General features: G+C 42.2%; 1 protein-coding gene across 2 annotated transcripts; it reads right to left on the reverse strand.

Moving 5' to 3' along the window:
- Positions 1-438: 438 nt before the first annotated feature.
- On the reverse strand, positions 439-9,079 carry LOC148833176 (retinol dehydrogenase 12). Of its 2 annotated transcripts, XM_088919004.1 has the most exons (7): positions 8,997-9,079; positions 7,284-7,399; positions 5,475-5,630; positions 4,955-5,059; positions 3,386-3,595; positions 986-1,172; positions 439-541 (listed from the first exon to the last, which is right to left on the reverse strand). In XM_088919004.1, the coding sequence occupies exons 1-7, from the start codon at positions 9,077-9,079 to the stop codon at positions 439-441; spliced, it is 960 nt and encodes a 319-aa protein (XP_088775130.1). The 2 variants fall into 2 exon arrangements, with proteins under 2 accessions (XP_088775130.1, XP_088775131.1); XM_088919005.1 differs by lacking the exon at positions 8,997-9,079 and having other exon boundaries at positions 5,475-5,627; positions 7,278-7,380.
- Between the last annotated feature and the right edge of the window lie 5,482 nt (positions 9,080-14,561).

Below are 14,561 nucleotides of genomic sequence, written 5' to 3' on the forward strand. Positions count from 1 at the left end.
TGTCTTTATAAATGTGTCTTTCTACAGCAGGTACAGTTAGGTGGATAGAGCATTACACCACAGCATGGAGTTGCTGGTCGATTCTGTTTTTCCGCTGGTATTCTGTATTTTTTCATGTAGCAGCGTACACTTCGTTTCGTATTCTGACACATTTCATCACAGCCCACGGTGTGGGTGTGTGGGTTCCTTCAGCAAAATTTATTTCCAGAGACAGTGGGCACAAAACACTTCACGCCATACTGGTGCACAGAAAGGAAACATTATTGTGCATTTACAGTCTTCTTTTACTAAGACAAATATTGGCAGATAGGCAGCCATTCACTCTCATCGGAAACTAAATACATTTGTATCGCCCGTCAGGACTCTAGCGAGAAATATGGGGCGCGCATGCAGAACGCTTCAGGGGTTCTTTGTCAGCTGTCCCGACAGTGATCTGCCTTATTTCCACCTTATTCCCAACAGGTAGCAGCTGATGCCCCACAGCTTGTTAGCGGACTGGTCATCACAGGCAGCTCTGGAGCAGGTAGCTGGGGCACAGTTCCTAACCCAGACACGAAAGACAGGAGTTATTCTGGACATACAGTATATCACGTAAACAAACTGCATTTTCCGTCTCCTAAATATCTCTCTACAAGCCATTTATGTAGGTCTATCTTGCAATATCTAGAATATTTTATTTTCATTTTCAAGTATTATTCAAGTGCATATAAGAGCATTCCTTGATTAACATGTTAAAAGTTAATCTCTCATTTCCCATATCTTTTACATACTGTATTGATTCCTTCATTAAGAAGGCGTAATGCAAATTATTTCTAACTAGTACTGTTGGTCTGAAACAATTACTGTATAATAAGTACTGTGCACTCCGAATAGAGAGATTTAATATTAACCTGCGTCAATATATAGTATTTTGAACTGATACCATTTACCATTTAGCCGTGTCTCATAAAAACATTTCTTTATTATGTTATTGGTGTGATCTCACCTGTAATAGCCTCCTGACTCCAGATCCGGAGTTAAAACACAATAAAGGGTAGTGTAGGCTCCTTGTGCTGGTGTTTTGATGAAGAAGCTAAATGCTTTTATAAAAACCTGGAAAAAGGTTTTCATGTGTCGGATAGCAGCCGTGTAAACTATCCCAGGATCAACAGCATACGCTGTCACCCCAGTGCCTGAAAACAGAGTGATGCAGAAAGCTGTGAGCTCTAGGGTTATGTGAAGCCACAGCACAGTTCAGCGAAGGTTTGAAATTTGAAAAAAGTTTTAATTTGCTACAAAAAAGGCCATTTCCACTGAACACACAGGAGCACACAGAAGGTGCATTTTCATTTAATGCTGTGCACGTTTACAAGCAGCTTTAATACTTAGGCCATCACATGTCATTTAAGAGAAGCCTTAGGACCAATATATATTTACCATAATGGTGTTTTTGACAACATCTATCCTCACCTTCCAGGTGCTCTGAAATGTCACATACATTCTGTAACCAGTGTCTCTCCAGGGCACAGAAATACAATTCTACACAGATAGAGAATCAGCTGATTTGGACTGGATGAGAGGTCCATCAGACCGCAAGATAAATTATGAACAGAAAAATGTTTGGGGTAGGTAGAATCCATTTATTCAAATGGTCATACAATTCCCACTGAAGCCAGAACCTGGACAGTAAGTGGCTTCTAGTAGCTTCAGATCAGATCCGATACATGTCCTGTGACTGGTACTGTATGTCTGCCAAGCTCTGATAAATCGCATACTGGACAGGAGCTGCATTATCAACATGGCCTCAAGCGTACTGTTGCCAAAGGATTAAGGATTCTAATGAATAAAGGTATTATTTTTTACAATACATATTAATATTCACATATTATTTGGTAGTTAGGAATTAATTAATACACTTATTCAATTCAGCCATTTCTCGAAAGAAGCCAGGATATCGCTATTGACTCCAACTTGTTCTAGGCACCCACAGCACTTTGCTTGAAATTATGGCAAAAAATACATGCATTCCTGTTTAATTCCTGAACCAATTAATTCTTAATGGTAATAAATCTGCTCTAAAAATGCATAGTCCCTGCCTGCACTAATTATTGCATACTGCACAACAAATCCCCGTTTTATATTTTTTTAGATCTTTTTTATCTCGACTGTATGAGACTCAACTGACTCTGGAAGCACAGCTGTGCCATCGGGTTCAAGATTTAACCCGCTATCACATGCTCGATTCTCAGCTCCCCGTGTGCGCAGATAAACATGCGCAAAGCCAATGAAGGCAGAAATCTCCCACCACCACCAGCGAGCTGGGGCAGTTCAGAGACTCTGCTGTTGTACAAAATGAGACCGTGACCATACTGTATGTGTGAAGTCGCAGACTCTCTTGAATTCAGAGAAATTCACAGGCTACTGATGGGATTATCATGACTAAGATTTATTAGAGAATTACAGCTTTGAAGAAGCTGAAAGAACTCCTTCTAGGCAATTCTTTTACACGCGAGTTAAATTATGAATTGTTATGTCCCGACATTAAAGTTAGGTTCTTGCCACTATGCAATAACTCGTTGATCCAACCAAGCAGCTGAAGATTTGATTGATAACTGTCAATGCATTGACAGGTTGTAGACAAAAAAATCTACCCTGCAGCAGCGAGTGACTTTGATGGTTCCTGCGAAAACCAGTTGCTGGTGACACTATTTATCTATTTCTGTTCATTGCGTTGAGTGGAATATAGGTATGTCAAATGTATATACCCATGTCGGAAATTTCTGTTGGGGATGCATCTCAAGCTAATTATATTATTCCTTAAGAATATTAATTCCCTTAAGTCATTTTGCTGTAAGTGTTCATTATTTAGGAACATAACCTGGACGCTCTGTACAATGACAAACCTGAAGAAGACTCCACGGCCGAAATGTTGTGTTTTCTTTCTTCTCTTTTCAGCATGGAATAAACCTATTACTTGTTCCTCTGTACAATGCTTGGTTAGATGCAAGTGAAACACATATTCTTTCTAATTTGTGCTCCCTGACCTGACTCTATTCCATTAATTCTTGTGGGAAAAGCCACCTGCTCCAAGTCACATATGCAACACAAATTCTTTCTGGCCCAAACCTCCATATTTCCATTGTTTTTATTCCCCTTTATATGTCGTTTCGCCACACGTCACAACATTCTAGTCCTTAACTCTGACGTGTAACAGAGATCGACTGTAAAGCACTCTAGGTGCTTGTGACCTTATCATAGCTTTTCAGACCTCAGTGTATTTTTGCTCTCCTTCCCCCGAAGAGAATAATGAAACATTAAATAATTCGGCCTCTGTGACGGGAGTGGGCAGACCTGCTTGGAGGGGGGGGGGGTCAGGAAACAATCGATTAGAAGTGACGGCTCTCACCTTGCAGCCTGCTGGCCAGCTGCCGGGTGAACAGGACGTTGGCCAGCTTGCTCTGCACGTAGGCCTTGACCGGGTGGTAACTCCTCTCGCTGTTCACGTCGTCAAACTGAATCCGCCCCATGGAGTGCGTGAGCGAGGACACGTTGATGACTCTGGCCGGAGCAGACTGCTTTAAGAGGTCAAGCAGTAAATAGGTGAGGAGAAAGTGCCCTACAAAAAAGATTGCAAGCATCAGCTCCCAGAGAAAGCGTTTTGCATTACAAGAAAAAACAGTCCTCCTGCCACCTGAGATCCTCTTCCCTTTTGAATGGCCGACTTTGGACTGCCATGAAGGAACTGTCCAGTTCAATTTAGTGACCATCTTTAAGGGTGACCTTTAAGGAATGAGCAGCTTGCTTTCAAAATAAACTTCCCTGCATGTGTCATGATTGCCATCCCTCCTCTAGAGGGCGCTCCTACCTTTTCCGTTGTGTTCCCAAGCCTTATTTCTCCCAGCTGTTTCCTATACCCTTTTCCCTATTTAAGCCTGGCGTCTCCGTAGTTCTGGGCTCAGCTTTGGAAGACGGACGTCTGAAGGCCCGCCTATCCTCCAGGCTCAGGAGCAATCCGAGGTCGAGGCCTCTTCCCCAGACGTCCTGACCCTCTGAGTCCGCGGCTCGGAGCGCCTAGTCCCGTTATGGTTTGAAGCTTTCGTATTCCTAGTTCCCTGTTCCCTGTGTTTGTCTCTGACGGATCTCCCGGCACCTGGACCTTGGACTGCGCCCTGATTCCCCCCACTGGACTTCCTTTGGGACTCGTTTGCCTGCGCTCCCCCCACTGTCTTCATCGCCCCCCTGTCCATCATCCCGTCCATTCCTCTCCGTGTCTTCCCTGATGTCCTTCTCCAGTCTCTTCCGGATTCTACCATCCCACACAGGGTCTTTAACAACGCACTTCACGGGAGTCAGGACCGGCTCCCCTGACAGCATGCTCAAGAGTCCTTTGAGTACCCATCATTGTCTAAGAAACTCTTCACTGCTTTTACCCAAATAAAGAATATTTCAATAACTAAAATAGATGTACTTACTGTCACAGCCCCATCTACTGTGGCTAACTGTAAAGCTTCTCAGAGCTTCCTCCTTACCTGGAATAAGTGGCCCAAGCTCCAGGGTTACAACACCGCAATCCAGGAAATGAATCAACACATTACAGAACATAAATGTCTTTCAAACGCTGTGATTAATTATATTAATTCTAAGGTAGGCTATCAAATCAAGACATTAATAATTCAGGATGAACTGATTCTGAGAGAAGGTGTTAGGATATACAGTACACCCTTCTGGAGCGCAGAAACCTGATCTCATGGGTACATCAGAACTAGAGATCAGACATATAAGCTCTTCAAAGTAGAAACGGCAGCAAACATAAAGGGTGAGTTTCATAAGCAAAGATTTTGCTATAGCCCTAGACATACAGTATTTAACTGAAATAATAACGTGGTCCAAAATTAGTGCTAATCAAGGTCTGTGAAGCCACTGGAAACAGTCCTTAGCTGTTTGAATTACTCTAATTTAAATATACTGTACATACCTAAGTGATTGACTCCAAATTGCATTTCATAACCATCTGCTGTAGTTGCATATGGGCACATGGCAACTCCTGCATTGTTAATCAAAAAGTGTAGCGACTTCTCCGCTGACAGAGAACAAAAAAAAACAGGAATTTGAACACACACGATCATCAAGACTGCTCTAATTTCAGAACCACCATTTCCATTACCATCGGTCAGTCACAAAACATCTCCTGTTTTGATTACTGCTATTTGTGCCTTTACTGTTTTATAAATATGATTTATAATGGCTTCACGTGGTGACTGAATAAATTGCCTCATGCATTACAAATAATTCCCCTGCTTTAAAATCCTCGTCAATGATCACTATAACGTAGTTACTGTTGCAGCCTGATGTTTATAACTTGTTAATACAGTACATGGTAGCACAAAATGTCCAGTACTGATCTGCCAGATTTCCATTTTAATTGTCTAAATTACAAATAGTGGACATCTAAGACTTAACAGTAAAACATACACACTGAACATCCCAGCACTTACAGTTATAGATTTGCTCTGCAAATTCACATATGGACTTGGTGTCCGAGAGGTCCAGTCTGCCAGGAATGACACTGTTGCTCCCAGTGTCCTTAATGATCTCATTGGCTGCGACTTTAGCTTTGTCCATGTCTCTGCACGCCAAGATAACCCGTGCTCCTGTGAAGAACAGGATAAGGAATCTGGGTTAAAGGTCGCAGTAATTTAATCGTTCCTGTTCAAATCTGTGGATTGAAAAATATAAAAATCTTTTCTAGGAAATCATGAATCAAACTCTGAATGCATGTGAATCAGTTTGAATATCTTGAATTATAAAACAGTGTAGACTAACAGTTGCTGTATGGTGTATCAATACTCCTGGTTTATAAGGGAAGGACCTTTAACTAAGGAAGGTTAATTGTCGAAAAACAGTCCAAAAACAATAAAAACAATCTGAAGTGCCATTGGGTTCTAAGACACAGGACAAGTATGTGAAAATATTCTCCTAGATTTCTTTTGATTGATGGTTTCTTTTCTACAAGCGAATCAGTGCGTTTGAAATTCATAACGGAGGCAGTGAGGCTGGAGTTAACTGGGATTGTCTGCTCCCTGATCTGTCAGCCTCAAAGAGCTGAGGCTCTCTGCGCAAAACAACAGATCTCTGTGTCACAAGAATTTACCCAGAGTAAAAGGTCATATAAGTTCAGTTCCGATATTGCAAGCAAACACCAGGCACATTTACTGTGCAGAACCGCGCAGATTAAATTTGCGTTTGTGTGATTCTCCCCTAAAATCCATGTCCTACTACAGAAGCGATGTCACTCCCTCTTAAATCAAGACAGTGCAAAACTCCGCCGCGACGGAGGAGCCAGTCTTGTTGCTGGTGTGAAGGAAGCTTGCCAGCACTCGGGTTTGAAGCCTGGCACTGGGCACTGGGGTTACTGCACTGGTCACACTAATACTCTCAAATAATCTGAAACAGGGGAGCCCATCTCGCTCTTGGGGGCACAGGACACACGTGGCGTGTCAGAAAGACTCATTAAGACACGTCTCAAAGTAAGTCAGACAGCTTTGGTAGATAATGTTGAAGTAGATGAACTCATGGTCAGCGTTCTTAGGTGCTGGTTTCAGATGATTCCACAGAGCTTAAGAAAAGTGTTGGTCTACTGCTACAGGCAGGTCCCCATTCCAGATAGCACTGTTTTCAAGCGCTATATAGGATCTGAATAAGTGAGTGTAAAGCAAAGGAGTCCTATTGTTCTGCCTTTTCCAATCCATACTTTACTCTAGTGAGACTAAAAGCTCTGTGCCACCAGTAACCCCATGGAGACGTGAGTGAAAACGAAAGATCTCGATGAGCATCATGAGAAGTGAAAACGTGATTGTCTCTCATGAGATCTGTCAGACTGCCACCCCCTTCCTTTCAGACCATGGAGGGGAAAGCGAGGGGAGGATTGAAGAGCTGAGTTTCAAAGAACGCCCGGATGTAAAAACTGCCCACCCATTTTCTAACTGCTAACTTTCCGATTCAGGATCGCGGAGGAGCCGGAGCCTATCCTGGGAAGCATCGGGTGCGAGGCAGGATGCAGCCCGGACAGGACGCCAGTCCGTCACAGAGCCCAAATACACACAGACACTCAGACACACACCAGGGCCAATCTTCCCAAAAGCTGAATGCCAATAGCGCTGCGTTCTAAGCTTGGTGACGAGCTGATTTTAATCCTAAGAGTACGAAATTGTGAATTAGGAGTGTATGTACCCCACAGATGTGGGTTAAAAACCATGGAGACGATCAAGTGCTTTGTCAAGCCCCTGATATCAGGTGACACCCACCCCTCCTGGCCAGGTCTCTTGCTGTTTCCTTCCCAATGCCGGAGTTGGCACCCGTGACGATGGCCGTCTTCCCATCCAGCCTGGCGTCGGAAGACCAGCTCTGGGACATCATTCCTCTAAAACAAAAACAAAGACCAAACTAAGCTGAAGGCAATTCAGTGCATCGCCAGGACCTTTTAGACACTCAGGAAACACAGTGAAATCAAATCTGATCTGAAAAGCACAAAGAGACCTGGATCACAGGATCTTTCCATCCGTATGGGTGACAGTCTGTCAAACATTCCCGCAACAAGAAATTTGTTTTTCCAGCTACAGTAGAACGATCGATTACATTTCAGGCAGCACGTCCAAACGACGGGACGTCTGAATCTCATAAATTCGTAGAGGGTGGATAAGAATCATAAATCCCATTTGAATTTTAGCAGCTGAAAGTAAATTTGAAAATGTGCCCTAAACAGAAACTTAATTAGCTTGTGATTAAGAACTTGGCTGAAGCAAACTCAAGCACTCCTCTCCCAGGACCTGGGCTGTGGACTTCAGAACTTTTGTCTCACACCTTGTTGCTCCACAGGCTATTAAATCCTATAAAACAATGAAAGCAGACCTCAAACATTGCCATGGATACAACTGATTATAGAAGCAGTGTCTCCAGATTTGAAACCCGAGTTTCTTGCTCGTTCCTGTAGTCACTTTCTTCTTGACAGGCTCACGATGAGATTGCTCACAGTGTCTCATACAGTATTCAGTACTGTACTCATACTGTTCCAGTCTATCAGTTACTTGGGTTAAAAGTTTACTCCAAGCTCTTTTACCAAAAACAGGTAAATAATAGCTTAGAGGTGCTTGACAAAATAAATACTGTTTAATATCTAAGTGTTATATTTGGTGAGCTCTGTTTGCCTTTGTGTCTAATAACTTTGTTCTGGACAGTGTGTAGAAAAGCCTCCTCTGGGGCTGTTAATCTACATCAAAATCAGATTTTCCTGTTTCTCATACATGATAGAAAGAGACATAAAAGAAAGGGAAATAAACCGTGGTCTATAATTGCTCAAATGGACGGTAGAAAACAACCTGGCCCCTACTTTCACTTTCACTCTGGGAAGACTTTAAATACAGCAAAGGTCTTTTCTATTCACAGCTTGTGTCGGAGAGTCACAGTTCACTCCTGAGCGCCACTATGTCTGCAGGGGTCCGGTCCCAGCTCTCGGTTACACAACCGAACCTTTAATTGACTTCACTGATAGGATTGACTAGAACTGTCCTGTCTGACCGTGTTTAACTTTTAAACATGCTGGAAGTTGCAGTTTTAAATACTGCATCTCGTTATTCCAAAATCCAAACTTTTGAGGAGAAAGAAAAACATGCAAATGTTGCAGTCAGACAGCTTGTTACCATATTCAATTAATGCTTCAATTAAGCAATTAAGATGAGATGGAATGAAAACCAGGAGATTTGTGGTCCTCCAGTATCAGGACTTGGGACCTATATACAGTATGTGCATATATGTAACATGCACAATGTAATATTGTAGCACATGGTTCATTTAATACAACAGAAAAAAACAGTAATAGCAATACAGTTCATCACAAATGTTAATGTAAATTAAAAGGTAAAGTCGGCTCTAGCGGTGTTTATAAAAAATGCAAGGACATTTTCGTGTAGTCAAGTTAGTTACACAGATATTTACACAGTGTCTTAAGGAAATCCTCTTACCTGAAAACACTATCTCTGTAACTCTGCAAACCCAGCTGCCACAGTGGGGCTACAGCGTCTTCAGCAGAGCCAGGGCTGCCCATGGTTGTGCTTTTATAGTGCTTTTCAGGAATATAGAGAAGTAATATGTGCAAATGAGGTGCGTAAAACAGGGAGCATCTGACTTTTCTCTGAGCTGCAGGCTTGGATGTTGTCGTCAGGCATAACTAGTGTGAACACCCCTCTCCCTTTTGCTGAAGAGCAGGCATACCAAGTCATGATGAGGGAGAATAAAAGCCCCTTTCAGATGAGGAAAATCGTAACTAATTCTCACATGCACAGTGTTGTGTACCCGTTGAACTGGGCAATCCACAAAAACGTAAGTGCAACAGAACGATTTCTCCTGCAGAGCCGTTGCGCTCAATAGTCCCTTTGTTGATGTTGGGCCTTTCCTTTTCTTCAGAGCAAACCGCTGCATCACAGAGCCCCCACTTTCAAGGGTGAAGGTTGTAGGAGGCCTTATCATCGAGTTCGATGATAAACATTAGTAAAGCTCATTCGTCTTCACTATAACTCCTAGATTCACTTCCATCTTTTTGATAGATAGCCAGAAGCACATGGCTGTTTTCTCCTATGTCAACCTGCAGGCATTGAAGGGAAAGCTGTCAGGGAGTGTAAGCGATGTCATGTGTCCTCCTTTCACTTGGAAGCAGATACAGCTGGGGTGGACAAGTGTGCTGCCTATCACATCACTTAAAGATGCTTGACCACAGTTCTGTTCTAATTCTTGCAGCGACCTACAGTATAAGCAGGATGTACAGGGGGAAAATAGACTATAATCTTCACTCTGGTCCCTATGTTTCTACTGCTGTACCAAGAACAACACCCACCTTCAGATGGGCTGCTGTGTTTCTAAAACCGTGAACAGTACTTACATATACCTGTGTGCAAGTGTGGACGTCTCTTGTGCTGAAGATCAGGAATGGGCAATATTTAAGCCCGTCATTGTTTTACTGTTAATTCAATCCAAGACAATACATAGATAATATTCTGATTTTATCTTAAGGCAAGATTTTAAATGGCTGGAAAAATGTTTTCCTTTTATAGATGCACATTGTTGGAGCTTTCAAGACCAAATTAAGACAACAGATGAAAGTGCATTATTCACAGCTTTAATTGTATCTTTAGGGAGTTCACTGTTTTAGTGGTGATTATGTAGCAGTTAACTACACAATAATTACATAGTGAGAGAAAGTGATACCCATCATAAACATACAGTACTGTATATAAAGTGTGATAAGTTAAGTGAGAGTAGTTATTAAATGATTTGATCTTCTATTTCTGAGTCTTAGTGTACCCGATGTACTATTGTGTTCTATTGAAGGGAGGACAGAATCGAGTTTGTGGTCAAGTGTTAATTGTAATTGGATAGATGATCTGTTAAGGCACGTGAAGTTGCTCATAGGTTGCAACGTAACAGTGTAAACCACATTGCAGGTCTACTGTGCCTTGCAAGTGTATTGGAACCCTTGAACAGTTTTCACACTTTGTTGCTTTAGAGCCGGAAGTCATAACACTTCATTCAAAGAAAGGAAAGAGGGGAAAAAAAGTCAGAAGTATTCAAACCATTTGTTGTATATAATTTAGGTGCTCAGAATTACCTTAACGAGACATAATTACTTGAGAGGTTTCTGTGTGTAATAATTGCACTACACTATTTCTGAATAAAAATTGTAGGGTCGCTCAGTTGGACGTGAATTTAAATCAAAGATTCAACCATAAACACCAAGGGGCCTCATGGTTGAAGCGAGATACAGCCTAGATCAGCCAGACATTGAGGAAACTGGTTAGGGATGCTACCGAGAACAACGCTTAAAGAGTTACAGAGTTCATTAGCTGAGAAGGGAGAAAATGTGCATGAGCCAACACTATTCCAGTCACGCCACGCAGCTGGCCTGTGTGACAGAGTAAAAAGCTCATTTCAGTGATGCTTCCAACATGTGTCAAAATATTTTGTGGTAATATAAGACATAATTGAAGTGTTTTGGTCTAAGTGCAAAGTGTTACATCTAACACAAAACCAGCATAGTGCATCACTCAGTCAACACCATCCCTACTGTCAAGCCTGAGAGTGGCCGCCTTAAGTGATAGTTCTGTTTTTCACCCACAGGGACTACAAAATGTATCCAAAGCACAAGGCCAAAGCTACTTTGAAGTGGCTTAAGAATAAGAAAGGGAATGCCCTTGAGTGACACAGTCAAAGTCTTGACTTGAATCCTCTGGAGAATGTGTGGAAAGACTAGAAAACCGCTGAGAACTACTCTGGGAACTCGAGAGGCTGAGCAAATCTGGCAGGTAGAATAGGCAAAAGTTGCTGAGTTGGTAGTGTAATGATTCATAGCCGTTCAGGGACGCCAAATATGTAATGTAGTGGCTCTCTGAAGGCACCAGTTCTGTAGGGTTTGGGCATTTACTGAGACAATTATTAATTGTAGCAGTAAATCACAAAGTTGATTCTTTTGATGGCTTTAGAATCCAACCATGCGACATAACTCAAACAACGCACACACACAGGTACTAATACACGAGGATACATTTATTAATACATAGAATATCCATGTAAACCTAACAGATCTTATCGAGAGGGTTATCAGAATACAAAAGATATATATTCAATCAGTTACGAAGAGTTACACATATCAAGAGGACATACGTTCAGTATATCATTCATTAAGACCGTTTCATAAATGAACTTGGTTGTAACTTCTACATTAGATACTCAAAACAAGTACATAACTCTTAGGAATTAAATTGATATCAACTGGTTGGGATAACAATTGAATTCTCGAGCTGTAATGCATTGAAGTTGAATACTCATCCAATCTTTGGGGATTCAGATCTCCTGCGGGCACAAAGAAACAGTTGCAGGCTGTTGCTGTCCAATCCGCGCTCTCTGGCTCCGTGCCAGGCTGTGCTGTGCGGCTTGCGACGGTGCGCTGCTGATGCTCACTGACCGGCTAGTTAGTGTTGGTTTTAACTAGCAAAGTTTGTGCACAGGAGAAAAGATGACTGTGGGTCCCAGCAAGTCAGGAAGAGGACCGGTTCGTTCCTGGTGAAGAGCTAGTTCTGAATAGTGATTCAGCTGTCCACAGTTCCGACCTGTTCACGAGGCTTGCTGCTGGTGCTAACCTCGGGTGGATCCTCTGGTTATTCTCTGGCAACCTCCACTCTAGACTCTTAGAACAAAGGAAAGTTCTGGCACTTGGACACACTGGCCGTTCCGTGGTTGTCCGGGCTGAGTCTCAGGATGGTCAGGAGGCGCGCTGCGAGAATGTCCTGCCCTTGGGAGCCTTCTGCTCCTGGGCTGTCCTGCCCTGGAATTCTCCTTTGAATTCCCTTTAGAAAAGTCCACAGAAGTCTCTCCAGAATCTTACTGAATCTCCCGAATCTGAATCTGAATCTCCAGGCCTGTGTTGCCTGTTTTTACCTGGAGGAACTTCAGCTTGTTGATTGGCTGAAAGTTCCATGGGCATCAGAGTCCCACGTGGGTTACTCGGCCCTACCAGTCCCTGATTGGTTGATCAAGGTGAGATATGAGTCACTTAGTCCTGACACTTAGTAATGCAGTCCAGATGTCCATCCGGCACTCCCTAGACTGATAGGCGCCAATGGATGACCATTGATCATGATAGCCAGACTTAGCTAAGTGCATCCCCCTTTGGGAGCTGTCCTAGGACCTTAAATCACCCTGCACTAATGGTCTCTCTGTGGCTGCACCACAGAGATGAACAGAGAAATGGGGCCTCATTTGGGAAGCTCAGAAACACTTAATTCTGCCTTATTTTTAAGCCTCGCCGCTACAGTAGAGACTCAAAGACTTCTGGCTGTAATTCTGCCAAAGGTGCTTCTACCACGTTCACAAGTCGGAATGCAATCAACATGTATACTTTTTAGCTTTTACCGATGTACAGTATACTATAAACTTTCAGTCTTCAGTTCAAGCACTCAGGCTTTGAATAAAATATTAAGCTTAAAAAAACGTTAGGCATCATTTTACAATTTAACAAAACGCCACACATAGTCCCAATACTTTTGGGAGTCTTCGTCTCGCACTTTAGCGCCCGTAATAAAACAATTTATGAATGAGACCCTGCCTGTTAAATTTATTTTAAGTAATCTTGTGCAGCAAGCTCTTAAATATACGGGAAACCAGTCATCAATGAGAACACTTTCTTCACTTACATCGGCTCTTGACGGTGCACAGTATTTAAATGAGGACCTAAAGCTCGGGGGGAAAGCGGATGCTGTAGTGTGGTTGTTTAGGATCCCTTTGTATCCATTTCCCTGTGAATTGGAATTGGAACATGGGCAGTCAGAAAGCACTTGGACACTTGTCATTCAGTAAAAAAAAAAAAATGTATAAAAGATCTGGAAACACAACCTCAAGTTCAGTTTTATTTTTATAGATCAAAGTGAAGGTCATAAAAGAAAAATGACAAAATATTCTCCCTGGACTCCAATATTGTTCAAATGGTCACAATACAACTATCTGATCTACATCACAGCAATAGGAACCATACAGACAGCCATCACTGCACAACATAGACAATGTTGTCTATCCCAAACATTCTCTTGCTAGCAGCATGATCATTCACCATCTCCTTGAAAGGAAGTCGGAACAAAATGAAAGCCATACGTTTTTTGGGTCAGCATTTTTTGGAATAATGTTAAATCGTTCTCAGTGATTAAATAATCACCTTGCTTGAGCCCCCCTCCAAGAAAGACCGGTGAATCTGTAGGATCTAAAATGCAACCTTTCTCATCTCCCTCGAGGTAAACGAGACTCCTCTTCACCAGAAAGAAACGACGACTGAAGCTGCACCTCTGAAAAGAAACCCACAAGTTCTGTAATAGTACTGTAATAGTTCTTTAATAATACTGTAATAGATCTGCATCACGTCTGTAATAAGTGGGAAGTACTAAAGACTTGTTTTGACAACTAAATACAACATTGCTGCTATTTGAAATGCAATCTGTGCCCAGATATTAGAAAGGTACACTACACTGCACTGTAGAGAGTCTGGTGTACAGGTGAATCGCATACTATTGATACTCCTACACCTGAAGAAGGCTCCATGGCCGAAACGTTGTGTTCTCTTTCTTCTTTTTTTTCAGCATGGAATAAACCTATTACTTGTTCCTTTGCAGCCTACGCATGCTGACGCAGCTCCCCACCTGAACTACTATCAATACTGCTGAGGAAGGCAAAACAAAGCCCCGTCACAGCCTTGAATGTCTGACTTCAACAGGTGTAGCCAGCGCTTCCACTATGCTGATTGCATCTGGAGTCATGGATCGAAAAGGTCAAGGTTTGACGAAGAAGTTATACGGCTTAACTTGCGTGAGGATCAAGGTTTATACGCGTTGCTGGTATTGGAACTTCTTTTCATTGCATTTTATCATCCTATTTCATTTATTGGAACATAACCCATTTATATGTCACATTTGTATTCATGATTTCTATTTTACTTTTGAACTAACTTTAGAAGTAACTGAATTTCTAAGGCTAGCCAGAAAAGCAACAAT

The sequence above is a fragment of the Atractosteus spatula genome, chromosome 6, assembly GCF_055471065.1.
Source record: "Atractosteus spatula isolate fAtrSpa1 chromosome 6, fAtrSpa1.hap1, whole genome shotgun sequence".
In the NCBI taxonomy this organism is placed as follows: Eukaryota; Metazoa; Chordata; class Actinopteri; order Semionotiformes; family Lepisosteidae; genus Atractosteus; species Atractosteus spatula.

Excerpts from the sequence above, each read along its gene's own strand:
- LOC148833176 (XM_088919004.1), bottom strand. The coding sequence starts at position 9,079 with ATGGGCAGCCCTGGCTCTGCTGAAGACGCTGTAGCCCCACTGTGGCAG. Across the intron at positions 5,060-5,474 it reads TGCAGAGCAAATCTATAACT|CGGAGAAGTCGCTACACTTT; the intron begins GTAAGTGCTGGG and ends GTTCTCTGTCAG. Across the intron at positions 3,596-4,954 it reads ATTTGGAGTCAATCACTTAG|GGCACTTTCTCCTCACCTAT; the intron begins GTATGTACAGTA and ends TCTTTTTTGTAG.